This window comes from Aspergillus ruber (genome assembly GCF_000600275.1).
Source record: "Aspergillus ruber CBS 135680 unplaced genomic scaffold scaffold00003, whole genome shotgun sequence".
In the NCBI taxonomy this organism is placed as follows: domain Eukaryota; kingdom Fungi; phylum Ascomycota; class Eurotiomycetes; order Eurotiales; family Aspergillaceae; genus Aspergillus; species Aspergillus ruber.
This window is the reverse complement of record NW_024467299.1, coordinates 732,423-758,780: the sequence shown is the minus strand read 5'-3', so window position 1 is coordinate 758,780 and position 26,358 is coordinate 732,423. Positions and strand designations below refer to the sequence as shown.

Sequence of the window (26,358 nt, the reverse complement as noted above, 5' to 3'; positions counted from 1 at the left end):
ATGCTAGTATCAATTTACTATTATTTCAATTAAGCATTTTGTCATTAAATGCTACTTGTAAAATTTCTCTGTAATATTTTTAGATCCCATGGACATTAACAATCATGAATAGCCACCCCCATATCCCAGTAGACGCCTTGAAACATACATAACCGTTAAACTCCTAGTCACGTCAGCTAAAATGCTTCGCGCTCCTTCCTCCACTCCAATTTTTCTGCTAATATCTCCCAACTAGGCTGTCCGTCAACACGTCCCACACTCTTCAGACCGGCCGTCAGGAAGCCAACAGACCGGTCGAATTCATTCTTCAGAGAACGGATCTGCTGCGGATACGGTGTGCCTGCAGAGACGGTGCGAGTTGTGTTGCCTTGGTCAAGATCATCATCTTCATCTTCATTCTCATTGAAGTCGGAGTCAGAATCGCTTTGGTTCTCATTGTGTTGTTTCCGGGAAAGCTTATTGCTCCGCGATTGATCGTGTTGGTTATCACCGTAACACACCGCCTGCATATCCGCAAAGCGGACGCAGAGATCTAGAGTGTTGATAATCGCTTCATGGAGCGGGACGAGGTTCCTCGACAGCAGACACTGGTCTTCCATTGATGAGATATAAGCGCGATGAACTGCAATCATAGCATCAGTATCCTTCGACGACGAAAGTTCCTTCCGCATTGCGGTCGTCGTGGTCGAAATGACCACGTCAACGATGTGGCCGTAAAGTGTATTCAGAAACCAGAGCATGCTATGTCGGACGGCGTAGCCTAACACGTTGTGCGTTCTATCGGAGTTCTTTTCAGCGGAATTGCTGCTGTACTGGAGGCGTTGTTTCACGATCACGTGTTGGGCTCTGCGGATCTGCATGAGGAATGTGGAGATGCGCTGGTATGTGGAGATGGCGTCTCTTGTGATGATATTGGCTACCGGCCAAGGGAGGATGTAGTCGAATGAGAGCACATTTAACATTTTGACGGATTTGTTTTGGACGTCGAGGTCTTGCGGTGAGACTTTGGAAGATCGGACTATGACTCTAGACGGGTCGATCAAGGGTAAAGCGCTGAACGCGTGCTGGGCCAGTTCTGTGAGCAAGAAGCGGTCATTCCATGCATCTTTTCCTCGGTCGATGGATTCGAAGATTTTGTTGTCGATGTTCCCTGTGATGCCCATGTCTTTGCCGAGGTATATGTAATCCAGGGCTTGAAGAGACGTCCATAGCCCGCATTGTTGGTCGAGGGCTGCTTGCAGCCAGTCTGAAGTGATGGAATGGTTTGCGTCAATGAGCTTTTCAAATGATGATTCCAGTTGCACGGAGAATGGCAAAGCAAATGACGATGAGGAATGTTGAGGGTATAGATCTTCAAACGTTAGTGTACTTTTGCTTAGACGGTCTATGTCCGTTGGAATGGCCTCCAAATGGCGCAGAAAGACCATGCTTTTCCCAGTGGTAAAGATCTTGCGAGCAACTTGATGGAGAAACTTGGGAGCATTCGGCAGCCTAGAAGCTTCATCCAGCGTATACCAATCATGCCAGAGAGTTCGTAGGTCGCGATCTTTGTGGTCCTCAAGGATAAAGAAGGTTTCTTCCACAGAATCCAGCTGTCCCGTTTCCATCCAGAGCCGGATGGGACGTATATAAGATTTGAAGCAGAAGAAAAATAATTCTGCAAGTGACTGGAATTCATTATCATTGCCAACGGCCTGTGTCATGCATACCAAATCGTATAGTAGATCAAGACACCGCACAGACTGAGTCTGTACATCATGGCTGATGGTCGAGACAAGACCCACTAGGCTCAGAAGGACTCTTGACTCACGCCTGACTACTTCCAGCAGCTCTAGTAAGCTTACTGCGACTGTCGACCTCGGTGTAAGATATTGCGTCTGTGCTTTTGACAGAAAGGCGTCAAACTTCCGTAAAAGGTCTTCGATGCCGCGAACGAAACTCTGAACATAGGCGATGGTTTGAGGGACGGTGATGAACTTCCTCAATATACCAACCTGGGTCCCTATGGCGCTAAATGACTGTAATAAATACGACAGTGCTTCATTCGAGGAATGTGCAAGCGCATATGTGCGATTTACCTCGACGCTGTCGCCGGAACGCCGGAATAGAGACGTGGGAAGGCCTTGCAGCATGAAGATAGTTTCTCTCACAATCTGAAGTTCAGTAACAGGGCGAGAATAGTTTCCCTTGTGAGATAGCGCTGTATTGTTTTCGGGGTTCCAAAACTGGATGTCTTTAATGGTGACGAGTACACCGCCATCTTCTCCCGGCATGAACACCTCATCCGGGATCACATACTCCTCATCCAGTGCTATCGAGTCTTGAGGCAATATGCGGGGAACGGAGATTTCACTGGATACTGATGAGATGTCGTCTTCCGAAGATCCAGCACGAAAGTCTACGTCTTCCCAGATATCCTCTTCATCACAGTATGCGGCTCCAGCAAGATCTACTTCGCGCCAAGAAAGCGATTCCTCGACTTGTACAGGCTTCTGTGTCACGATTTGATCCCGTTGCGATTGCAGAACCGGACGGTCCGAGAGTTGCAGGAACAGGGATAAGATCTCCGGAAACCATGGGCTCCGGTAGTTATCCAACTCGACTAGAGACGACCGCAGGTCCGTCGCCAACTCGTCTCTATTCAGGACTTGGAATTTCTCCTGTAGTCCTTCTAGCTGTTTCGCAACTGCAAACTGGTCCGTCCGCCCATACTGACGAGCCTTGAAAATTTCCTCGATACGGCGTTTAAGATTCTTATAGCGCGATATATTCTACAAAAGGTTAGCCGCGCCAGGTCCAGAAAACAGCGACAGATAGAAGTGCCTTTTGGTCTGGGGATTTTGTGACTGCCGCAATTAGCTGGTCGGTCAACGCGCTAATGTTGGCTGCGTGTGCCATGGTGAATATACACTGTTATCAGTGCACATAACACCCATTCCTGCAATATATAATCAGTTTGTCGATAATAGAATGACTTGTAGTCGTATTGGTGACGCGGTCTGGATGCGCGGGCGGTGGGTTGACGTGTTGTTTCTGCCGGAGCTAGTCCCAAATAGGAAAAGGGCATTAAATAAGGCCGCCTCTCCTTGTGGCGGCTCCTGAGGCTACTCTTCTGTAGTTGAGTGCTTATTCCTCACACTCCCTTTTTTTTTGTCTGTCCACAATCGCAGTCAAGATGGCTGTTGCAAGACCCATTCGCATGCTGGGCGCAGCGTCCATTGTGCTGTGTCTCTTCCTTATCTTCCAACTTAACAAGGGCCCAACTCCTCTGGTCGGCCAGGGGAGGTCATACAATGGCATGAAGTCGGACCCTCTCTTAGAACGTGCGTCGAGTTCCCTTGCCTCCTTCAGGCTGCCATATGATCCGTGGCTCGATATCGTACTAACAGAATTGTTCTATCAGCGACTGGAGAGCCCCAAGGTCAATTATGGCACGTGGGCGACGGCGACTACTCCCCCAACAGCGCCGACTCTGCTCGCACCAACGCCGCGCTCATTTCCCTCGTACGGAACGAAGAACTTGACGACTTGATTCCCACTATTCGCGACTTGGAACGGACCTGGAACAGCAAGTTCAATTACCCTTGGATCTTCTTCAACGACGTCCCATTCACGGAGGAGTTCAAGAGGCGGACAAAGGCTGAAACGAAGGCGAAGGTTTACTATGGTACGATCTGGAGACTTACATAAGCGAGGGAGTGATATTCTAACGCCGCGCTCAGAGCAAATCCCCAAGGATCACTGGTCGGTTCCCGACTGGATCGACATGGACCTCTTCTATGAATCTGCGGAGATACTGAAGGAGCAGGGCATCCAATACAGTGACAAGATGTCCTACCACTTGATGTGCCGCTGGAACAGTGGCATGTTTTACAAGCATCCGATCCTCAAGGACTACCGCTACTACTGGCGTGTGGAGCCTAAGGTCCAGTACTTCTGCGATGTCGACTATGATGTTTTCCGGTACATGGAGGACCGCAACACCACATACGGTTTCACCATCAATTTGTTTGATGCGCCGCAAAGTATCCCTACGCTTTGGCCGGAGACCAAGAAGTTCATTGCTGCGAACCCCTCCTACGTTGCTGATAACAACATGATGGAATGGTTGACGGATGACCAGCTGCGGCCTGACCACACTAATGATGCTAACGGTTACTCCACCTGCCACTTTTGGTCGAACTTTGAGATCGGTGACTTGGATTTCTTCCGGAGTGACAAGTACGAGGCGTACTTCCAGCACCTGGACCGTGCTGGTGGATTCTTTTACGAGAGGTGGGGTGATGCGCCGGTTCACTCGATTGCTCTGGGTCTGTTTGAAGATGCGGCCAAGGTTCACTGGTGAGTTGAGATCCGACCTCAAAGTTCATTTAATATAGTACTGATTCGTCATGTTCCAGGTTCCGCGACATCGGATACCGTCACACCCCATACTTCAACTGCCCCAACTCTCCCAAGTGCTCCGGCTGCACTCCTGGCAAATTTTACGACGGTGAACCCTTCCTGGCCAAGGAAGACTGCCGGCCAAACTATTTCAGATACGTTGGGACGCATTAAGAGATGCCGATACACTCATCTTTCCCTCCGCTCCGAATACAATACCCCCACCACAGTGGCTGGATAATTCCCCCGGCTTCTCTGATCCGATCAGACATGAATCTACTCAAATTTTTTTCTTATCTCAGCATCGCGATGCGGATGTCAGTGTCATGACCAACTATACCCAGCGTGTATGAGAATAACCTATTCTGTTGAAAGCTATACAAACATAGGCGGCGTTTGGGACGTGGATGGGCTTTTTCCTTTTCTGTTCTGTTCTCTTGTTCGTTCCGTTCTAGCTACTATTAGTATATCAAATTGTATTTTCGGGTCAGTGGATGCCATGTATCTAGCTTTTTATGATGTGTTTGTTGAATGTCCATATTTCAATTTCAACTTTTACATTCGGTCATTTGATATGTTAACAGGGTACTTGAAATCGATCGTCTAGGCAGCATACAAAGTACAGGTAAATGCCATTCAGATCTCTAGAAAAGCACAGATATAGATCGAGAAAGAGGAAACCACATCTGCATCACTTATTTTTTTTCCTTCCCCGTTACTTGAGTCGGGTAAGAAATCACAGCACATAACAAAAGGAGCAAAGAAACAAGGATGGGGGGCCCTAACTCCACCCAACTGCATTTCTAGAATATGTATACAGCTTTCCTATCTTCATAGATATGACGATAATCGGAACATTTGAGGAAAGATTTCCGAGGTTCTAAATAGAAAAGGGAAGTGGGATATGTTATGGAACGAAGCGAGCGAGAACATGCATGTGCATATGTTTACTGCTCGCCGGGGTAGAGCTCTTCCCGGAGCGCAACGCCGAGCTCCTGGCGGAGGGTGTCGAGGGCCTGGAGGTATTGCTCGTACTGCTCCTGGTTCTCGACCTTGGCCTTGACACCTGTTTAGAAGTATGGTGAGTATTATTCAACGAGGAGAATTGTGCTAGAGAGGGGAGGTAGGACTCACCCTCGAAGACGCGAACGGCGGTGGGGAAGTCGTTGACGCGGCGGGCAGCCTTCAGAGCAGCAGTGAGGACCTCAACGGAGGGGACAAGGTCGTAGGCGAAGCAGTTGTTGAGGTTACGCTAGAAGCAGGGAAAGAGCATGTTAACTGTATGACTCGTTCCAGATGTGATTTGGTGACAGGACACTAGCAAGGATGTCGAACTGTGACCACACTATTCGACATAAAAAGAACCGTGTTTCCATATGTGCGAGTGGTCGGTTCAGCTTACCTGGAGCTCGAAAACATCCTGGACACCGTCGAATTCCTTCTCGAATCTATCATTGAGCAGTCAATGCCATGATCCTGGTACGGTATCTTCTTCCCCAGAAAGTATTTATAGCCAAGCGGAGAGGAAGGAAGTGCGGAAACCATTTGCGATTTGCTTTCACTCCCGATAACTCCCGCAAAGCAAATCCCCCTCCCTCACTCAATGGCTCACTGAAAAGTGACTGCATACCTGGCAGAGAACTCCTCATATGTCTCATCATCGTGCTGACCGGAGCGGCGAATCGAGGTGGTGCTGAAGCCGGGGCGGTTGATAGCCAGAGCCACGGGGGTCTGCACCCGGGACGCAGACCGGGGCAATTGGGAAGCTCTGACGAAGCTGGAGGGGCGGACGGCGCGCGTCGCAAGACGGAAGAGAGAAGTCGAGGCCATTGCGAGAGTTGGTTAGGTCAGGACAGATTGGGCGTGCTGGGGCGGACGGCGGAGGGGGGAAGGAAATGGCAGGACGGGGAGCAAAGACCGTTTTGGCGAGGTTGAGGTCAGAGAGGGAACAACCGACTGCGCTAGGTTTTTGCGGATGGTGTGAGGTTGTTGATGCCTTGGTGCCTCAGGATTTTATGCTTGCGGCTCCCGTGGATGCCCGAACTAATGGTGCCTAAGGCGCTCACAGTATCATGATTTCTATTTGTGCGATGTGATTGGTTGGGTCATAGATGGACTGAACTGACCTCTGATTGGCTGAACAGTCACCATGAACGATGTATTCCAGAGATGTCAACAACATATTACTAATGAAAAGCGAGGCAATGCAGTCTTCAATGATAGCATTGCGAGGTGTAGCAGCCAAGTACCGAGGTTCGTCTCGATCGAGCCTCTCGGGATATTCTACGCTATGTCCAACCCCGGGCCACGAGTCCAGAGGCCCGTGTACAGATTTTAGGCCATCCAACGGTCGATAATAATTGAAGCTAGGTTTGTTCTAGTCTATATAATAATTTGTTGAGCACCTGGGGGCTTAGAAGCCTACCGTCGATGGCGAGGTTTGATAACCGCAAAAATGTATGTAGGTTTACTGCAACCATTCAAGTTGTACCAATCAAACGACATAGGCCTCTACAGTCTGCTTATAACTTAAAGTACGGTTTGCACCCTCACACAACTTCGTAAGAAACTGTATAATGCTTGAGATGCAACGTATGGGTGGCACATTGAACCAGCAAATCGGCGAGGTAGATCATAATCCCTTTCGTGTACACGATGAACCATCCCCAGATCAGCATTGTTCGGGGAGTGGAACTGAATGCACCAGTGTTAGAGCAGTCCACTAGATATTGAGAAAAAGCCCCAGACGGCAACCATCGGCAGTCGAAAAATGTCGTCGGTTTGTTTTCTGGGTTTCCCGGGGACTTTCCGGGGAATGGGACCCTGAGTTCACCAATATTCTACCGAGACTGCGTTTATCAGCTGCCAATAAACCTAATAGGGCTAGGATCTGTCCCAACAATGTTTCACGTTGGCCGATTGGGACAATGTAGCTGAGCGCAAGACCCCAAAAATGAGATTGATTGGCTCCGGTCAGCCAAACCCGGCAAGAAGTATCATTGACAGGACTGAATGAATCGCAAAAAGTAGATACTGTTGTATCAAGATGAGGGCGATCTGAGACTGAAATTTGGTAAGCTTCAATTTGCGGTGCATGTGAAAATTACCCCATATGGCAAGCGTGTGGTTTGCAGTAGGATTGTTGCACAACAGCAACGATGGTGCACTATGCATGCCATTGACACTGGGGTACATCGAAAAGGGTGTGGAGAGCCATAGAGAGTAGAGTACTTTTCTGCATAGAATAGTGTAGTGTATAAGAAGACTGAATGTAACCGGAAGCCCGGAATAGCACATGATCCCCCGAGTCCGAAAATGGATTAGTGCCATCTGCCCCTTTTGCGGCGTCCGACACTAGACCCCTTTTGGATGGTCAGACTGTCCTCTCCAAAAACGACACGCAGAGAATAAGAAGAAAGAAATATCTCGACTTTCTCGTCGGCCTCTCCTTGCTCTCTTTTTTTTCCCCTTCTCTTCCTCTCTTCTCTTCTCTCTCTATCGCGTTTTTCCTTCCATTCCCTCTTTTTTCTTCGTTTCTTGCTGCTTCTCGAAGCGTTCCCTTCCCTTCTTCCCCTTCCTCCCCTGCCCGCGTTTCCCGGGGGCTCCAGCTGTCGCGTTTTTTCTGTTTGCCTGAATTCGCACCGGTAAAGGGTCAATTCGGCTTCACAATGGCGCTCGAGTTCCTGCAGGACTATCGTCCGACGATTGATCGGCCGTTTGGCATTCAGCTATGGCCTATCTTCGACAAGGCGTTCGAGTATGTCATGGGCTATCCCGCGAGCCAGTTCGAATTTGTCCGCGGCGAGACTCCCTTCTCGACCATCGAGTCGACCGGTGTCATGCTCGTTGCCTACTATATAATTATCTTCGGAGGTCGCGAAATCATGAAGAGCCGCCCGGCGCTTAAGCTCAACACACTGTTCATGATCCACAACCTCTACTTGACTCTGATCAGCGGGACTTTGTTGGCTTTGTTCATTGAACAGCTGCTGCCTACGATCTGGAGAAACGGTGTCTTCTACGCTATCTGTGATTACAATGGTGGTTGGACTCAGCCCCTCATTATCATTTACTATGTAAGGGATACCACCGCTCTGATCGAGAGTCCGGAATGAAGCTAACATGGAGCTAGCTCAACTACCTGACCAAGTATCTCGAATTGATCGACACCGTCTTCCTGTTCCTCAAGAAGAAGCCTCTGACCTTCCTCCACACCTACCACCACGGAGCTACCGCTCTTCTGTGCTACACTCAGCTTATTGGTTTGACTGCGGTGCAATGGGTCCCCATCACCATCAACCTTCTCGTTCACGTTGTGATGTACTGGTACTACTTCCAGAGTGCTCGTGGCGTCCGCATTTGGTGGAAGGAATGGATCACCCGTCTGCAGATCCTGCAGTTCGTCATTGACCTTGGTGAGTAGCCGTGATGCAACATGACGTTGAGAATTTTGCTAATCAGAACCCGCAGGCTTCATCTACTTCGCTTCCTACACCTACTTCACGAGCACCTACTTCCCCTGGATGCCCAACGCCGGCCAGTGCGCTGGTGAGGAATTCGCTGCTTTCGCCGGAATGATCATCATCACTTCCTACCTCGTCCTGTTCATCTCGTTCTACATTGCCACTTACAACAAGACCTCTAAGGCTGGTCGCCCTCGCCGCAACACTGGCCGCCAGTCTCTGATTGAGATGAGGAACGCTGAGATCCCCGCTGTCGGTAGCGCTGTTGGTGAGAAGAACGCGACGACCACCGGCCGGTCGAACGGTCCCGTCACCCGCTCTCGCAAGGCATAAACGCCATGGAGTGGGTAGAACGTTGGCTCGTGTGGCTCACCTTGCCCAGTCGCACCTCCTGACAGGAATAGTGACAGGAGCACAGCATAATCCTAATCTAAACGTTCCCCGAGGCCATCTGCTACTCTGTCGGTGGCCCTCGGAAACTTTGCTCAAAGGGTGCGAAGACCACGAAGAGCACCACTTCTTTCTCTCTCTTCACTTCGGTTTCTCTTCTGGTGACTACATATTTATATTGTTTAATGAACGAACCTTACGATACTGGTCGCTTTCTGTCTCGCGACCAGGGCATGCACGGCGCTATTGTGACAGTGAGGATGAAAGCTTTGGCGGAAGATGGCGGTGATTTTTTTCTCTTCTTTTAGGAAGGTTGCTCGAGTCGACGGCTTCCTAGCCTGTATTTTTCTTTTATTTTCATCTTCGTGTCTTCTTTGTTTATTTTTTCGGGCTGCTGGCAGCGGTCCTTTTGTTTTTATTCGAGTGTAGCATTTATAGATGATAGCAAACGTATATGTAATCGGTTATGTGTACTCTACCTTGCTTCGAGGCTTCAAATATATCATGTTCTGTTTAATTTAATTTGTCAAGGACGCCCCGGGACGATCCCCCCATTCCAGTTGGAAATTCAGGAGTGAGGCAAGTCCCTTTGGGTAAATGAACTAAGATGCATGTACAGGAGAACGGCCTCATGTAGATTGCCCTAGAAATTTCGGCATCGAACCGATGATCAGCAGTCCTGCATTGATCAAATATACTCTGGAGTTATAGTAATAATAACTGAATGTTATAGCTGCCATTCCGGTTGTGTACTTTTATTTTTGACGGTAGTGGCAGGCGTGGTTAATGCATTTGACATGGGTTGAATAAACATTATCTTTCTATTTCATACAAGTCTAACCCGCATGTTAATCGAGAAGACAACCGGCAAAAAAGTCCCCATTCAGTGCAGAACGCACTGAACATCCTCCTTTGGAACACTGTCAAAGAAGCAGTCATAACAGTACGAGTACGCGAGATTGGGCCTACCCTCATAATCCCGAGGCTGCAGGAGACAGACTACCTGTCAGTCAAAACCGCACCTAGGAATAAACAGATAACATACCATAGCATCAACAAATTGTTCCATGATTTTGACCTCTCGCACGATCCACGTTTCCTATCTCTTTGACAGTAGCTCGTCCTCCGGAAGGGTCTGCGCGGAATCAAAATCCACCCAGAGCACTCTATTTGGTATTCCAATCGACTCTCCCGGAAACACGATCATGCTCCTTAGTCTCGCATCACCTTGATAGACACTCACCTTGTGGATTTCGTAGAAAATACGCGAATCTTGACCAGGCGATCCTGTGTAGTTGGATAGGTCTATGTGTTGCAGGTTTGGGATGTACTTGATCAGGATGGCGTTGGGAGGTAGCTTGTCACCAAGGAACATGTGCAGATCTGGCAAGAGGGCTGGTTGGATTTTCGTGATCGTTCCGTAGAAATCGGGAATGACTACTTGTTTATAAAACCCTTTGGCTTGCAGGCGCTGGTATGCGGTACATTACGGACGAACATGTCTCTCACGGTGTTTATGAAACTATCTAGGCGGATATCTATCGTGATACTTGAAGAAGTGACTAGAGGATCAGTTACCAAAAAGCAGAGTTAGTTAGATTACTGCTTCCATCACACAGGGCTTTCCATGCACGGCAACTTTAAGACAGCAGGAGTACTTGGACTCTGAGCTTTTCAAGGAAGATCACATCAGATGGTCCAATTTCTCTAATCTCAGTAGACGTCGGTAGCAATAGCCATTTTCTCTAATATTTAGCTGATATGAGAGAGGTTTATTTGTAAGATATGTAAGAAAGAAGGGCGCAGAGGGTGGATTCGGTGGAAGAAGTGTCGTTCTACATATGCCCAAGGCAGAAAACACCGCTAAGGTACCCTAACTAGAGACTAGATTGAAAGCCTGGAATTTTATTATTGCCAGAAATAGCTAACATAAAGCGTTAACATGCCATCCAATGCAATCTATGAATCTAACTGCTATAGACCTAGTTAGGATGTAACGTAGTCACATACTTACCGCTGGCAGTAAAGGTGCTTGATGGATGATTTTTGCTTCATATCACTCACTGCCCATACTAGACGGCGTCTTTTTCCAGGTAGATAGAGTATTTACCAGCTTCTATGGCTATTCCGAGCCCTTCAATAGCTAACCATGACAGCTTTTCCAATTCTTACCGACTTATTCCAGTTACTGACGGACATATTAAAAGCATTTTGTTCAAGATAAAGAACCAAGTCAGCTTGATGGAATATCTTTAACATGGCTTTTTCCCGTTGCCCATCACTTATTATAGTGAATCTACCTAGAATACTCGAAATGACCATTATGAAACTGATGATATCACTGATGTAAATCACTGGGACAAATTTAATACCGCAGAGATCCTGCAATAGTTCGGTGGAGTATTGACTAGAGCAACACTCACGGGCGATCCTGTGCACATGTATCCCGAGGGCGATCAACTATGGAACATCTATACGTTCACGTATTGAAGCAAATAGCCACCTATCGCATTATACGGGCATCATACGGGCATTTCGCTGCGGCTTCTCCCACATAAGCGCTAGCCAAGGGCTTGCAGGCCTGACAGCCCTTACCTATAATGTCGGTGCACACAGCAATGACTTCTGACAATCTTCAGCCTGATATGGTGCTTTACGACCTGACTCTTCCCGGGAGGATTATTTCCAACCGAGCTGCTGGGGATCTCAAATTCTTCGTACAAACGGTTCCTCGACCGCCATAATGGCCCCAATCCTACTGATGAAACGGAATTTCGACAAGCTTCGCCCTGGGCCAATTATTGCTTGATTTTGCAGCACTCAAGGTACGGGTTTAATCACAGGTTTTAAGTTGATTGCAATTAAGAGATTTGATGATGCTGGCAACCTGGAGGTCTGACTCCATCCATGAACAAGCAGCGGAATCCCGCGCACCCACAACTCACAATCCTGCTTGGACAATGGTATCTGGGGGCATTGGCAGCCGATGACCAGAACTGGTCCTTAGAAGACTAATCGAGATCTCACTCCGAACATCAGGCTCACGAATTCTACGATATAGCATGAATATGGATATAATAGAAAGGGAAAAGGGCTAATATAGAAAGACTAGTGTATACTATAATACACAGGCTAAATTTAATTCAAATATTATGTACAAGCTTTATGTTGATATATCGTAACCTCCAGGCCGATTTATTTAGGTTATTTTACTGCACTTCTAGCCCTAATCTAGTACAGTCTTGGTCTTCCCGGTACATCCGCTTCGAAACTTTGCTTTGACATATAAAAAACCCATAACGTCCAGCCATACAATTATATAGAGAATTGGTCCTATATAGCTTGGAGCAATTGAGACAGGGCGAGGACTAGCAGTTATATCAGCAACGGCTTCTCAAAAGATTCCCTCTTGCTGAAAATCCCATGCCAGCTGAGAAATTTCCTTCGAGTGAGCTGCGGTATATTCTAAATTCTCCTCATTCTCAATTTCAAAAAACATACCAACAGAGATAGTGAAACTGGATAATAAACGGGCCCAGTGACCTGGACCTTCCCATCGCCGCTCCGCGTGATAACAACCTCCTGGGTCTTAATTGGAACAGACTTCCTATCGTCACCAACAACATGCTTCCATTGTCCAAAAACAATCTTCTCCTTCTCACTATCAATTGCCAAAGCAATAATCACCTCAACACTCCTCTCAGATGCCACAAGCCACCACGCATTCCCAACACGCAGCCGGTCAATAATATCTATATACCTCCTTTCATCCATGCCTTCAGCCAATCTTTTCTGAAAAATACGATTCATCTGTCTGCTTCATAAACAGCAATTTCATATCCCCCCAAATGCTCCAGGTCCCATTTATATTGTACGGCCCAAGTCCCCCACACTTGTCATCACTCCGTAAACTCCCAAAAGGCGCGATGATGGAAAATACATTTAGGACCCCAAGCGTATTCTGCGGTGACTTTGCGATCAGAACCTGCTCTTGTACACTTTAGAATATCTTTTCCTGGTGTATGTCATATTCCTCCCGATACCAACAGACCTCAGCAGAATCATGAGATATGTTGTGTATTATAAGGTAAGGATTATTGCTGGGCTTGTTGCAAGTTATGCAGGAGCATTCAGAGGGGGTGATGAACTCGGGGGCATTGGTTGGAAAACCGGCTTTCCAGTCTTGGAGTTCTATAGAGAGCATCGTGGTGCTTTTTCTGGGGTGCTTATTGGATGAAGGATAGGTCGGTGGATATTGATTTTTCTTTCTTTCTCTTTTTGCTTGGTTCAGGTAGCACTGGTATTATAATGTACTGCATTGCCACTATGACAACAATAGAAAACATTGCCCTAACAATCTCCACAACCAAGCCCAAACAAAGTCTCTAAAACCTGATTTACTCTCTATCTGCCTGTCTTATTCTTTGATATAATATTAAGGCTACGATGGCTGATAAAATAAACGAAGTAGGACTTTCGAATGTGACCTTGAAAAGTTCAAAGAGTCCAAGTACCCTGCTGTCTCCAAAATCACCGTGCATGAAAAGGCCTGTGTGATGAAAGTGGTTAGTTAACCGTCTTCATTACTGATACCTTTGATAATCCCTTTAAGTTCCGTGACAGAGGTTCATGCAAGTGGGTTTCTAAATTCCTTGGAAAGGATATGTTCACCCGCGAATTTAGAGCATACTAACTCGTGAAAGAAAAAGGCTTCTGCCAGCGAGGTGTTCTCCTGGTTTCCATGGAACAATTATGAGAATCCAACCAGCTGTTTGGCCCAATCCCCACATGCTTCTTGAGAATGAGCTGCCTCCAAACACCGTCCTGATTGAGCATATCCCGAACTTGCAACACATAGACCTATTTAACTATTCAAAGAACGCCTGCATACTCCCCACAGCATCCTCTATGAAATTAATCAAGCGAGGGCTTACCACGCCGATGCGTACCCGAGAAATATGATGATATCTGTTGGCGATTCGGAGGAGAAAGATAGAGTGTTCTGGATTGGTTTCGATTCTGCGCAGGCCCTCCCGGAGGACGCTCTTACAGAGAGACAAAGACGTGGATCAAGCGAGAGGTCAACCTCATGGAATACTTCGTTGATGCTATGGTAGGTCTTCGACCATTTCTGGACACGAATTCGGCAAATAGATTTCTACAGGCAAAGGATTACGAGGAGGGCCGGCTGAATCTCGCATACTCGTATTATTATGAAGGCTTTTCCGATGGAGATGGAGTCCGCTGATGAAAGAGCAGAAACAGGCCGATACCGAAGGAGAATGCTGAATATCTTGTTTTGTTGAGGAGAAAACATTCTACATATGAATTCACAGTTACTTGATACGGCCATTTGCAGTCGGAGAAATGGCGAATAGAACAACTCACCTCAGACATACTGCATACAAAGTAAGTACCCACAAAAGTACTCAATGTTTAGAAGTCCAGAATCCGGTTTTCTTTCTTTCGGTGAGTCGCATTCCTTAGCCGGCACTTTCAGCCGTTAAACGGAAGATGTAGGAAATGACCAACGCCCTCATACGACCCATGCAGACTTGAAATAGCGGTATAGTAATGAGAACATTCAACCCATATTGACACAGTCTACCCGGCCAATAAAAGGCCCGATGATAAAAAATCCTGCATGTACGGGCCATCGACTCCATACCGAATCAACGGTTTGCATTAGTCCCGGCTCGGGGAAAACGGTCGATAGTACCTTGTGGAGACTCGATGCCGCTATGCCGCTTCGGCCGGGACCTGCTATTTTGGTTTTCTTTGGTCGTTTCGTTTTTCAACGGTTCGTATATTAACTAGTATAAGTGCCTTGGGCCCGATTGCTGCGGATTAAACGGATGACAGGTTTGACAGGCCAGCTTGCGGGGCGTGCCTAGATGCCATGAACTCAGATTTATTGGTTACTTTTCTTTTAAGCGATACTGGACTGGGGAGGTTTGCGCCCATACGGGCTAGACTATCGCTATCAGATAGGTCGGAGATAATCTGGGGAATCAGGAGAAATGTGACCCCTCCAAACTGCGACAGTCAGGCGCAAGGAGCGACTAAGGTTCGCCATAAGGTTGTATACGAGTTCTGTGTCGAGATTGTGGAAATTGCACTTGTAAAGGTCTCACGCGGAAGAGATAGAATCTAGAAGGCTGGAGCGACAGGCGACGCGTAGACACGTCGAACTTCTGCCGTCTGTATGTATCCTGCATGCTCTGCTCTGCTGTCTGTGTCTATGCATTGTATATGCTTGTTTCTCTGTAGGAGAATGATTCATGTAACGGAGGAAGGTTCATTCTTGATTTCATTCGACGATTGCTTCCAGACCGACTGTCTGTACGTTAACTCACGCGTGATGCATAACCGGGGCCTCGAGAGGCCTCTTTGGATTCGGGTCTCGTATTTCTGGGAGGCGATGCTTTTCATCATAGCACCGAAGAAAGCAAAGTATTACCAAGATAATGAGTAGTAAGCGCTACGGCGACTGTGGCTAAGTGGAAGAAATGATAAATTCGCACAGCCCTGCTGTCGCTGTGCTTGGGGCCGGGGCTGAAAACGCACCACTATACAGATTCCCAGCAGATATGTGTTCTGAGATGACTGAGTTTTGAGAGGCCTCATACTCATCCAGATAGCACCCCTATTGAAGTGTTTGCGCGTATATGATATGCTTTACTTTTGCATGAGGCCGATCTAAAGCAAGGAAAGTCAGTATAATCTTCCGAGCTCAATGTGCCCAGCCACAAAGGTAGAAGTGGTGTTTGTTTCCGTGCGTTCAAGCATTGCTACGCTGAGGTTGATGGTAGTCAATGGTAAGCGAGTCTCGTGACTTGAAGACGTCGACGACGCGGCAACCGTCGCTCTCCCATCCAGCATCGTCAGCACAATGTTTATTTAATTTGAATCGCATCGCATTGATGATAATCCGGGCTCTATGCTCTCTACCCAATACTCTGCACCGATGATCTTCTCGACCGTCAATCTCAATGGCTTGGATAAGCCGCCGTTGAGACGGTCAATTCAGGAATGAGAACGAGTGTTCAACTGACGCCTATTCCGAATTCTTCATTGACACCACTGGAATCCATCGGCCTCACGCCTAGTTCATGTGGCAGCTGCAAGGGAGCCGAATTATGCTTTGTCGCAGGATGTATCGATTACAATCTCCTATTCGCAGAAAAGGCGAAACCACATTCCCCACGATAAGCCGATGTCTCTCGGAGATTTACTTTAGCCAGTAAGATCGACTGGACGATAATACCTTCTGCAATATAATCACAAACGGATATACAAAGTGCTATATTCTTCTGCACGTGCTCTGTACGTACGTATTTTTCGAATATCGGACTCCGCAAATCGCAGACATTCTCTGAAAGGTCCTGTTTCATCCAAGAAGCACGGGTGATATATTACTACATCTGTTTGGCTGATGGTGTGTTTGAGTTATACACGCTCCACCGTTTTGGTGCAATGTGGCTTACTGTTACCAAGGTTCTCACGAGTCAGAATAGAACCATCATGGGAATAAGGACAGCTGAGAAGTGCTATCAGTTCTTCTCGATCGCAGGTATCACAGGTATATGTGGTATAATTATACCTGGAGATCAATCGGGCCGGCCGCACGAACTGACCTGTGCGACACTTTTTTTAAACCCAAGCCGCGGAGCATTCTCCGGCAATAATACCGGTCGATAAATGTCCAAACTGTCTGAACCTGGAACATCTCTAGCCGAAGAGGAGGAATGAGGAGATCGGGAGATCAAGTTAGAAAGGTAATTAAAAAAAAAAAAAAAAAAGAAAAGCAGGGAAGGTGTGGCCACCGCTCGATCTTTGGCCGACGTTGCTCGATGTGCTATGCGCACGGCATATCATCATTTTCTGATCCAGCGACATCCGAGTGCCATCCGAGTGTATTTCGGAGCACACTCGGACAGACCACATCTAACCAAAACACCCAGTCAAGCATTTATCTTGTTTTTTTCCATGGCTCTGTTCTTGGCGACGGATGTTCTTTCCCACCCCCTTTCCGGAGTGTTAACTCCGATACATCCTCCATATCTCAGATCGGCATACTGGCTGCCAACTTATACATTGAACAGTTCGAGGTGCAGAAGGTTTGCAATCTAAATGCTGCCGCCACCTCTTTTCAACGTCATGTATTGAGGGGACGCGCCAGCCATCGAGTCTCCTGAACGTTGCGGAAATGCACTGATGCACTGACCTCTCCTCCGCGACAGCTCACGTTGATACGTCGATTTCTCCCCCAACGGTGTGCAGTATCTTTATCAGGGAGGATGTGTCTATGTAGTCAATCGGAATGATCATTCATTGCATTTGTGCCCTCTCTCCTTTGGCCCCGCGTGGCGTTTGGCATAGCAAATGGGGCCTAAATGAGAAAGCCTTTCACTCTATTTTCGGCGCATGACACGGTTTTTTATTATTCATTATTTTTCAATGATATGCAAGGGTGCTATATGCCCTGCTAATTCTGAGGCAAGATGGCCCACCCGCACATAGACTCTTAGTCCTGCAAAAGGAAAATCCGCAATCAGGCTTAGGCAAGGATTGAAAACGGCGTAAGTATGCAGGACACGCTAATAATGCTCCTACATATTTTTCAAAGCACATACTATACGGGGTTTGTGCTGGATTCTCTTCCATCTGTGTTAAAAGGACTCTCCTTTTCCTGTCACACGTGTCAAAGTACGGTAATTTTTTCCTGGCTTTTGCTTTTCGGACCCTGTTCCTGTGGATCATTTGGCCCGTCCGTTGTGATCTGATGGCATCGAGGGTGACTACCTTCTCAGAGACATAAAGTGCCCCATCACGGATCCACCCATTTAAGAGCATTCCATCCCGTGTGGCATCAGCGTACATCAGAAAGAATACGGCAATATATACCCTCTGTCTCCGGCCAGGTATATTTCATTGTTGTCTTAGCCCGATTTCTTTTACTCTCTTCTACTTTGATTATTCTTTGACCTTGTTTTATCTCGGTGTTTATTTTGGTCCTCATTCGTTTCATCTTAACGTGCATACGAATTTTTCCGAAATCATACTTGCAGTTTTTCTTACTTTTTGTGCTCTTTCCCTGGACGCCCACTTGGGATAGCCGTGGAATACCAACCATCCATCTTACTACTTGCTGTCGACTGTAAGAACGGGAAGAATCAAGATGTTTCAGACCATGGGATCTCTCGATCTCGAATACATCAATGAGCAGCAGCCTCTACAGCGATACGAGTCCGAAGAGGAAGACATATCCGAGTCCGAAGTAGGGGGTCAAGACCATTCATTCTCGCCTGTCGACTTCCATCGTTCCGACTCGGACCTGAGCGCCGATGAGATGTCCAATGTCGACGAACCAGACATCTTTCCTCGCCTCGTTTCACTATGCCAGCCCGTCGACAAAGACTCAAGGCCTGTGTCGATGACCACCATCAAGCGTGCTAGCGATGCTACTTTTGTGGCAGGTTCATACATCTACGATGCTGAGGATGATATGATCATTGAGTTACCATCTCCCGAGACCCCTTCACAACTTCCATCATCAGCTTTTCTGCAGCCTACCGTCTATAATCCCCTTGAATCACAACGTTCATCGACTTGTCTCTCTTTCCGATCACCTTCTCCTGCCTCATACCTCTCCGATGATGACACGGATGTGCTCGTGGCCGAGCAGGTCAAGTATGTGGAACCAGTGACTAAACCTAACCTAATTATGATCAGTCCTACTTCGACACAATCCGATTCTATCGATGAAACACCGTCTGCAGGCAGCGGGAAGTTGTGCCCAAGCAGCACAAGCTCATCCATTCAGAAAGAAAAGACCGACATAGTTTCTTCGCTCCGCCAGCCTACTGCATCAAATTGCACGGCATCAAATAAGCGCAACGCGCTCTATGATCACAGCGGAGATGTGCAGCCCGCACAGAAGTCCAACTATTCGAAACCGATTTACCAAGGAGCACCATTAGAGCGGATGAATACGAGCGCAACAGTCAACTGCCTACCCATCCCAACACTGCCTCATCCGGCATCACGATCACAGTCTATATCAACCCCGCGCCCTCGAACCTCCATATCCGACAAAGTAGCGAACCATGTACGGCTTCCTAGCAAATCGCTCCGGAGACCGCCATCACTACGAAGCATGAGCAGCTTCTCTGCTCCATTCTGGCAACGACCATTTTCACCTCGCTTCGAAGACACTCATTCTAGATCTATGTCATATTCTCACAGTGTTTACAACTCCGATGCGACATCATCACGGTCTCGACCATATTCCGGAACGCCCAGCCATGCGCCGTACTCGGCATTCAGCAGACTCCGATCGGAGTCTACGTACAACTTGTCCAAGGCAGCCTGCGACACCCGGCTCCCCGCACGGCACCAGACTGTCAAGCATTCCGGAGCCCCGAGTATCTGGTCAACCAACAGCTTCAGGTCTGATGGGACAAGTGAAAACAGCCTCGATGGTTCCGAGCCGACCGATGACAGCTTCAAGAGGAAGCTCGGTCGGACAAAGACCCTCAGACGGGCCAAACAGCAGCAAACAGAGAGTGCAGAGAAGCCTTCTGGGAAAAGCTTCTTGGGCCTCCGGCTAGGTGGGAAACGGAAATCTACAGTGAAAGATGCACATTTCTGATTCCGGTCGGATTTTATCTCAGCACGACAGTACACGAGCATCATTGCTTTGTTAAACCACGATCTTTACAGTTGCTTTCTGTTTTTTTTATCGGCGTTTAGGTTTACATACCCGATCTGAATCTGGTTTACCTTTCTACTTTGTACTATAATTTCACCTCCCCAGACTGGGATACCATTGATACCGCCCATACCTTGATGGCAATGGGTGGGTGAATCATGGAATGAAAAGTATTACAACATCTACTCTTCTTTTTCATCCATCGTCTCGACACTTGATGTACATGAATCACTTCGTAGTCAATAAGTATAGCCGTCCCGCTCCCCTCTTCCCGTCCATAAGTGTCAAGATACAGCCATAACCACAACCCCCAACATCTCGCGCACGACCACTCAAACCCGATAAGCCACAAACTTATCAAATACCAAGTCAAGATACCTATAGCAGACCCATCAATAACTCCACCGACTATAAGCTCCATGCACTCCGCACGGAATCGCCGGGCCCATACATTCCGCGCATATTCCGTCCCATTTCATACCATGACGAACTATGTATCAGATCGAAACCAAATCAATCTTTTATCCGCTGCTTTTTCTATATTTGGGTTTTTGGGAGATCTGAATGTGTGAATCATATGTATGTGTGAGTGGGTTATGTATGGGGCACTTTGTGTCTCAGTGTGAATCAGGGTGTTTGGGGGGTTCGTGAATGACTCATTGGCCTGGTGGCCATAGTGGATAAAATGAACATTACACTAACGTAATTCACAAGCGAGTGGGCCACACAAGCGAGTGGGCCACCAACTCCCCATATATAGTATGTAAATGCATTTATTTCAACCAAACGCCATATAATTAACAAAACAAGCTAGCTAGGTCTGTCTGGACATGCATTTCTCTTATGTCCTTCATTTCCACAGATACCGCACTTCGGTAAAGCCCTCGTACGCGGCTGTAAAGGTGGTGAAGGCTGTCTTGGCCAGGGGGGTGCTGGTGTCACGGACTCGGACCAGTAGATACTAATGAAATGATATTCCTATCTAACCAGTGTAGCCATCGACTAGAATATCGAATCTGGAGAAGAAAAGAGAAGAGGCAAATCTATTTACATGAAGAAGTCCTATATGTTTGTGTGTGGTCTCGCTAAGCAGCTTGTTTGTCTTGGTTGCTTCCATGACATTGTTTGCCGTGTTGATGATGTTTGCTGATGAAGGCGCTGAGCTGAGCCGTTACAGCTGGAGCTATTGGGACCTCAATCGGGGTCTCAATTAGCTCAACAGCCTCCTGAGCTAAAAGGCCACCTTCATGGGGTATCTGCCTTTTAGACCGTGTACGCTTTTGCTTCTGTTTCTCATTTGCAGCCCGTAATTCACTTACTTCTTTCTCAAGAATAGCAGCTGATTGCATACCGATTTGGCACGCTTTAAGAATCTGATTTATCGCGGTATTAAGTGGACTTGGTGGGCTTCTTGATCTCATACGGAGCAATGCTTTGATTGATGAGGATTGCTTTTGTAATTGCTTATAGTTCAAAGGCGTTTTTGGCTCCCAATCACTATCCCGGCTTCCAGGGGGGGTTGGCGTACGAAGCTGAATGTTGAGCTTTGAAAGCACCCGATCAGGGTCAAAAGGCACTAAGCCAGTTGCCGTGAAGCTATTTTTGATGGTGTTGGGTTTGAAAGCTTCAATTCGTGCGTGTGGGTAGGCCTCAAGGAAGTCTAATTTGTCGATATGGTTGATCCCAAGACGCATTTTGGTTTCAACAAGCTGACCATATGATCGCTTTAACACTGCAAAACAACCAATATCAAGTGGCTGTAAAAGATGTGATGAATGTGCTGGCATACAAATTGGGATAATATCATTTTGATCGCAAATTTCGTCGAATTTTGGTGTCAAATGACTACCATGGCCATCAAGGATCAAAAGCCGATACCTCCCTTTTGTACGAGTGATTGTTGATGGAATGAAAATTTTTTGGAGCCACTGAAGCCCGATTTCATCAGAAGTCCATCCATTTGGGCTAACTTCAAAGAGCCAATCACCTGGTACATTGTCAAACCAACCCTCAATAAAGACCTTGCCTTTGAAAATGATGCATGGAGGCAAGGCCCAGCCTGACGCGCTTATTGCCTCAATTGCAGTGGCCCATTCACGATTTCCAGGTTGTAAAAGGGGTCGCCGACCATAGTATTCAGACCTTGTAATCACTTTTGCAGTTGCAGTTAAGCCCATTGCAAAGCCAGTCTCATCGAAGTTGTAGATATCATCAGGGTCAATGCCATATTGAAGTATTGTATGTTGCACACAATTAAACCACTCTTGAATGATTTTTGGGTCTTCACACTTTGCACGCTCGTAATTATAGCGCCTTGAGAATCGGGTTGAAAGCTCAGAATGCCTTTTCGCGCCTTGAGAATCGGGTTGAAAGCTCAGAATGCCTTTTCACAAAGTTTGTAACCCAATTCTTGCCAACTGTTTGAACTGGGGTAGATCCACGAGCCGCGAGTAAAAGATTGGCCATTTCTTGTACAGCAGTAGGCCGAGGCGCTGCTCCGCGGGAATCCATTGAGAGAATCCATTTTACAAGTGATTCCTCTTCTGTTTGAGACAATCTATGGTTATTGGCGCGTGATTCAGGGCGAAAGACGTCACCAGCAAGGCGGCGTTGTAAAGTAGAGCAAGGCACTTGAAAGTGGTGTGCTGCTTCGCGAATAGAGCTAACTTCTTGATTCTTAATAGCCTGAATAGCTAATAAGATCCTACCCTCCTGCTCTAGTGAATACCGAGAGCTTTGAGAGCGAATTGGTGGCATGGTGGGTGGTTGAAGAAGGAAGGGTATATAAAACCGACGTGTTTCGCGTTTGGTGGCCCACTCGCTTGTGTGGCCCACTCGCTTGTGAATTACGTTATTCAGTGAATCATCTCAAAAGATACTGTGTGACATCACTGGTGAGAGTGTTTTACTGGGAGCCCTAGTTCGAAAAGTATATATAATGACAGAACCTTGAAAAAATTCCATCTTACGGCTAGCTTATCAGTAAATTTCATAAGATTTTATCCCACAGGTCCTGTACTGTGCCAAAACATTTGAATTTCGTGCCTTTGATGCGTTCACTGGTGTCTTTTACCTACCTTTAAAGCGGTAATGGACAGAAAAACTCCGTCATTCTATACATGATAATGAGACTGATTTAACTAAGACACATTCTCTCGTTATTTTAATTACATCTAGGGTAATTATATCAACAAATTCATGTGTGTTTTTGGCACAGGAATCTCTGCTTTTGCTTCTTAATTGTCTGTTCAGTGACTTGCTGTTTTGCCAACGGCTTCTAGAGTGGTACACTCGTTTGCACTATAGTTTATCAATTGGTCCTTTGGGCTGACCGAGGATGTATTTTTTAACGAAGTTCATTCATTACCAAACTAGATTAACTACCACAGCCACGGAGCCAAACAACCTCATTACTCCGTAACCCAGATCAAACAAAAACCTCAGCAACCTCTGTGCACGCCTCGAAAATTTTCGGAATCCTCCACAAGGACTGTCTCTGGATCCATCCTTCCGCTTTTTCATACACAAGCTCCCAAACAGCCTTATCCTGAGTAGCCTTTTGCTCCAAATACCTCATCACGAGCATCGTAGCAATAAAATTGGGGAGCGACTGTCTCCACAGAAGCTCGATATCATGGTTTTGTTTGATCCGCGCACTGAGCTTCTCGCGGAAGTTGTTTTCGTCGATGGAGAGGAGCTCGGTGAGTTCTTTGGTCCAGTTCCAAGAGCCGTCGAAGGTTTGCAGTTTGATGATTCCGTCGAGGGTGGAGGTTTGGGCTGCTGGCGAGGGGTGGGCGGGTTGGGCGGCACCAAAGAGACTACCGGCAGATGTAGCAGCGGCGGATGACGTTCCGAATGGCAACGAGGAAGATGGGGCAGGAGTACCGAAGAGGCCAGTTCCAATTGACACAGCGGGGCCTGGAGGTGCTCTGAACAGTGTTGAAGACAATGCGGACGTACTTGCAAAAAGACCATAGTCTGTTGTAGGAGGAGAAGCGGCTGGTGCATGTTGAAACTGAAAAGATGAATAAGGCGCAGGAGCATTGCCAAACATACTTCTGCTTGACGAAGAGGCAGCGGTGGGTTCTCTGGGCACTGCAGTCACGCCAAAGAGAGAACCGCCTGATACAGAGCAGGCTGGAGGTGGTGCAACCCCAGCAAAAAGATTAGGAACCGCCTGCTGTCTGAATGCGGTACTTCCAAGACGACCGCGTGCTTTCTTGGCTTTTCCACCTGAATTCGCCGACGCAGCAGCATATTCCTCTTTTCCAAATCTGGACTCGGGCTGCTTTGGCTGTTCATTGCCGTTCTCGTCCAGCGCGACGAAGGAGCAGTGTTTCCCGGTAACCTGGTATTTGATGCCCAAATTCTGGCACTCTTGAATGGTGAGTTGGCGTTGTATTTCGGGGGAGAGGTCCTCGGTGAGGCGTCCATTGCTGTCTTTGGCGTCCTCAATCCAACCATGGCCTTCTTCCAGTTCGACAACTGCCTTTCGAGATGCGATTTGGTGAATTGTTTCGCCTTTTCCAATGCTTTGGATTGGGATCTTGAGTTCGAGAGCGCCATGCTCGGAGGTGGCTCGAAGAGTTAGGGCTTGCGGGTTACGGTTGGAAAGCCGGGGGTCTAAAAGGATGCAGATCGTCGAACGAATAAGAGGGTATAGAGTCGGAATCTTCCATGGTGCTTGAAGAAGATCAGGTGGCGTCAGTTTTGGAAGATCGATCTTGGAGGGTTTTATTTCGGGTTCTTTGTAGTCGTTGTCGAATAAGGAGATGGGCTTTTGCGGTTCATGTTCAGGAGATTCACTGGGAGTAGCCACTGTTCCTCGCTCTGTTGCGGATTCGGATTCTGAAACATCTTCGACAATCTCAAATTCGTCTGTGGTTTCGGTAGCTGCGGTGATGTCGGGGACGTCGGTACCGTCGAATTCAACCTCGAGTTTGTAGTTGTAGATATGAGGCAAAAGGGCACCCTTCAACATGCGAACGATCTTTTTCGACAATTCTTCGTATTCAAACACTGACTGACTGAATCCATTTCCTGCTCTAGCAACGCCTTCAATCAGAGAGTGGGATGCTGCATTGCCGATTCCCAGCGAGAAGAAGCGGGCGTGGTTGCCTGCGGACGCCTGCCGGACAAATGAAAAAAGGGAGTCCTGGTCCGATGTTTGACCGTCAGTGAGGATTATAACTTCAAGCAATTTGCCTTCCAAGCGGTTTGCAACTGTCGCTTCGACTGCGCCCTGTATTTCAGTGCCGCCCATGTTCGAACTGATACTCTCGACAAACTGCATGGCATATTGCAAGCTCGCACTGTCATATGGAACGCTCTTTTGCCACAGGAAGCTGTAATGCGTACCGAAGGAGCAAATATTGAAGCAAACGCCAACAGGAAGCGACTTGAGGAAGACTATCAGCGCGGACTTGAGCGACGGAATTTTGTCCCTCATGCTCCCGCTCCGGTCAATGACAAACATGATTTCAGGGTAAATAGGGGGGAGGCTGAACTTGGGAACCATAGTCATAATCAAAGCTTTCTGACCAGGAATGGTGGGATGTTCTTCCAACAGAGCATGGGGGAGATCTTGGCTGTCAGCATTGACAACGACAACAAAGTCTCGTTCCAACGGGACATTCCCAGTTAGCTGTAGACTACAAGATGCCTGATTGGCCTCAAAGACCGAAGTACTCTCTGTAGACATACGACCAAGCGACACTCTGATCGGATGGCTGGGAGACTGAATTTCCCGGATCACCGAAGGCTTTTCCATGAGGACATCCACCGTGATCGAGATGCCTTGATTCTGAGCTTGTCGTGTAAAGGGCGATGAAGGAGCCAATCCTTCACCATACCGCGGGGCGATCGCATTTGGAATAGTATAGCGAACACCGTCTGCCTGGGTATCCTGCTTTAGATCGCCAACAAAGGTTATCTCGACAACCACCTGCTCACCTGCGTTGACATTCCCCAGCCGGATGGTGAGGACGTCCCTGGTGCTGTCAGAGTGGTTGAGGATACTTGCCGATTGACTCTGTTGTATGGCCTGGGTATAATCTTCACTGGCTTGCTCTTTTGTTTTGACTTGACTGTGAAGAACCCGGTCGCCAACCCGGCAGGTGAATCCCACGACGCTTACGCCATCATACAAAGGAAAGGTGTACGAGACTTCTTTAACAGGCGTGACAGAGGGATTGGTGAAGGTCTGGGTCAGGACTGTTCGGGAGATTGAGGACAGGATAGTCGCATGGGTCTGCAGAGAGACCTGGGGGAAGTATCGCCAATCACCACCATGGCTATGGTCCATGTAGCGGCATCCGCATGCAACATAAGGGAACAGGTTTGTCATCTTTCCGAAGACCATGATGAAGTTGTTGATGGTGGAAAATAGGAGGGAGGGAGAAAGGCAGC

General features: G+C 47.5%; 13 protein-coding genes across 13 annotated transcripts; 7 read left to right on the top strand and 6 right to left on the bottom strand.

Annotated features, from left to right (window-relative positions):
* Positions 1 to 16: 16 nt before the first annotated feature.
* EURHEDRAFT_217783 (putative gamma-tubulin complex component GCP5) lies at positions 17 to 3,012 on the bottom strand. Its single transcript, XM_040777992.1, has 2 exons — positions 2,824 to 3,012; positions 17 to 2,771 (listed from the first exon to the last, which is right to left on the bottom strand). Exons 1-2 carry the CDS (start codon positions 2,896 to 2,898, stop codon positions 177 to 179), a joined length of 2,670 nt encoding a protein of 889 aa, XP_040642270.1. The 5' UTR covers positions 2,899 to 3,012; the 3' UTR covers positions 17 to 176.
* Positions 3,013 to 3,175: 163 nt separating this feature from the next.
* EURHEDRAFT_447949 (glycosyltransferase family 15 protein) lies at positions 3,176 to 4,557 on the top strand (the record flags this gene model as incomplete). Its single annotated transcript, XM_040783702.1, has 4 exons — positions 3,176 to 3,323; positions 3,404 to 3,667; positions 3,723 to 4,341; positions 4,401 to 4,557. 4 exons carry the CDS (start codon positions 3,176 to 3,178, stop codon positions 4,555 to 4,557), a joined length of 1,188 nt encoding a protein of 395 aa, XP_040642269.1.
* Positions 4,558 to 4,986: 429 nt separating this feature from the next.
* Positions 4,987 to 6,374, bottom strand: EURHEDRAFT_528481 (cytochrome c oxidase subunit VI). The gene is made up of 4 exons (XM_040787064.1): positions 6,014 to 6,374; positions 5,786 to 5,831; positions 5,518 to 5,635; positions 4,987 to 5,449 (listed from the first exon to the last, which is right to left on the bottom strand). Exons 1-4 carry the CDS (start codon positions 6,211 to 6,213, stop codon positions 5,331 to 5,333), a joined length of 483 nt encoding a protein of 160 aa, XP_040642268.1. The 5' UTR covers positions 6,214 to 6,374; the 3' UTR covers positions 4,987 to 5,330.
* A 1,677-nt stretch (positions 6,375 to 8,051) lies between these two features.
* EURHEDRAFT_374650 (elongation of very long chain fatty acids protein) lies at positions 8,052 to 9,179 on the top strand (the record flags this gene model as incomplete). The annotated part of the gene is made up of 3 exons (XM_040778662.1): positions 8,052 to 8,459; positions 8,516 to 8,798; positions 8,854 to 9,179. 3 exons carry the CDS (start codon positions 8,052 to 8,054, stop codon positions 9,177 to 9,179), a joined length of 1,017 nt encoding a protein of 338 aa, XP_040642267.1.
* A 1,114-nt stretch (positions 9,180 to 10,293) lies between these two features.
* EURHEDRAFT_545245 (uncharacterized protein) lies at positions 10,294 to 10,719 on the bottom strand (the record flags this gene model as incomplete). The annotated part of the gene is made up of 1 exon (XM_040787442.1): positions 10,294 to 10,719. A coding segment is annotated over one exon (384 nt), but the record flags the coding sequence as incomplete, so codon positions are not given.
* A 2,837-nt stretch (positions 10,720 to 13,556) lies between these two features.
* EURHEDRAFT_217285 (uncharacterized protein) lies at positions 13,557 to 14,233 on the bottom strand. Its single transcript, XM_040777989.1, has 2 exons — positions 13,931 to 14,233; positions 13,557 to 13,785 (listed from the first exon to the last, which is right to left on the bottom strand). Exons 1-2 carry the CDS (start codon positions 14,070 to 14,072, stop codon positions 13,634 to 13,636), a joined length of 294 nt encoding a protein of 97 aa, XP_040642265.1. The 5' UTR covers positions 14,073 to 14,233; the 3' UTR covers positions 13,557 to 13,633.
* EURHEDRAFT_408932 (uncharacterized protein) lies at positions 13,975 to 14,547 on the top strand. Its single transcript, XM_040780951.1, has one exon. The coding sequence runs from the start codon at positions 14,195 to 14,197 to the stop codon at positions 14,351 to 14,353; it is 159 nt and encodes a 52-aa protein (XP_040642264.1). The 5' UTR covers positions 13,975 to 14,194; the 3' UTR covers positions 14,354 to 14,547.
* A 338-nt stretch (positions 14,548 to 14,885) lies between these two features.
* EURHEDRAFT_408929 (uncharacterized protein) lies at positions 14,886 to 15,674 on the top strand. Its single transcript, XM_040780950.1, has one exon. It carries the CDS (start codon positions 15,136 to 15,138, stop codon positions 15,388 to 15,390), a length of 255 nt encoding a protein of 84 aa, XP_040642263.1. The 5' UTR covers positions 14,886 to 15,135; the 3' UTR covers positions 15,391 to 15,674.
* A 777-nt stretch (positions 15,675 to 16,451) lies between these two features.
* EURHEDRAFT_408928 (uncharacterized protein) lies at positions 16,452 to 16,981 on the top strand. Its single transcript, XM_040780949.1, has one exon. It carries the CDS (start codon positions 16,713 to 16,715, stop codon positions 16,935 to 16,937), a length of 225 nt encoding a protein of 74 aa, XP_040642262.1. The 5' UTR covers positions 16,452 to 16,712; the 3' UTR covers positions 16,938 to 16,981.
* EURHEDRAFT_217400 (uncharacterized protein) lies at positions 16,772 to 17,564 on the top strand. The gene is made up of 2 exons (XM_040777991.1): positions 16,772 to 16,827; positions 16,901 to 17,564. The coding sequence occupies exon 2, from the start codon at positions 16,985 to 16,987 to the stop codon at positions 17,432 to 17,434; it is 450 nt and encodes a 149-aa protein (XP_040642261.1). The 5' UTR covers positions 16,772 to 16,827; positions 16,901 to 16,984; the 3' UTR covers positions 17,435 to 17,564.
* Positions 17,565 to 18,268: 704 nt separating this feature from the next.
* On the top strand, positions 18,269 to 20,176 carry EURHEDRAFT_217289 (uncharacterized protein). The gene has a single exon (XM_040777990.1). The coding sequence runs from the start codon at positions 18,418 to 18,420 to the stop codon at positions 19,888 to 19,890; it is 1,473 nt and encodes a 490-aa protein (XP_040642260.1). The 5' UTR covers positions 18,269 to 18,417; the 3' UTR covers positions 19,891 to 20,176.
* A 470-nt stretch (positions 20,177 to 20,646) lies between these two features.
* EURHEDRAFT_408924 (uncharacterized protein) lies at positions 20,647 to 21,371 on the bottom strand (the record flags this gene model as incomplete). The annotated part of the gene is made up of 2 exons (XM_040780948.1): positions 20,647 to 20,882; positions 21,128 to 21,371. The coding sequence occupies 2 exons, from the start codon at positions 21,369 to 21,371 to the stop codon at positions 20,761 to 20,763; spliced, it is 366 nt and encodes a 121-aa protein (XP_040642259.1). The 3' UTR covers positions 20,647 to 20,760.
* Positions 21,372 to 23,304: 1,933 nt separating this feature from the next.
* On the bottom strand, positions 23,305 to 26,312 carry EURHEDRAFT_408922 (uncharacterized protein). Its single transcript, XM_040780947.1, has one exon. The coding sequence runs from the start codon at positions 26,294 to 26,296 to the stop codon at positions 23,378 to 23,380; it is 2,919 nt and encodes a 972-aa protein (XP_040642258.1). The 5' UTR covers positions 26,297 to 26,312; the 3' UTR covers positions 23,305 to 23,377.
* Positions 26,313 to 26,358: the final 46 nt, after the last annotated feature.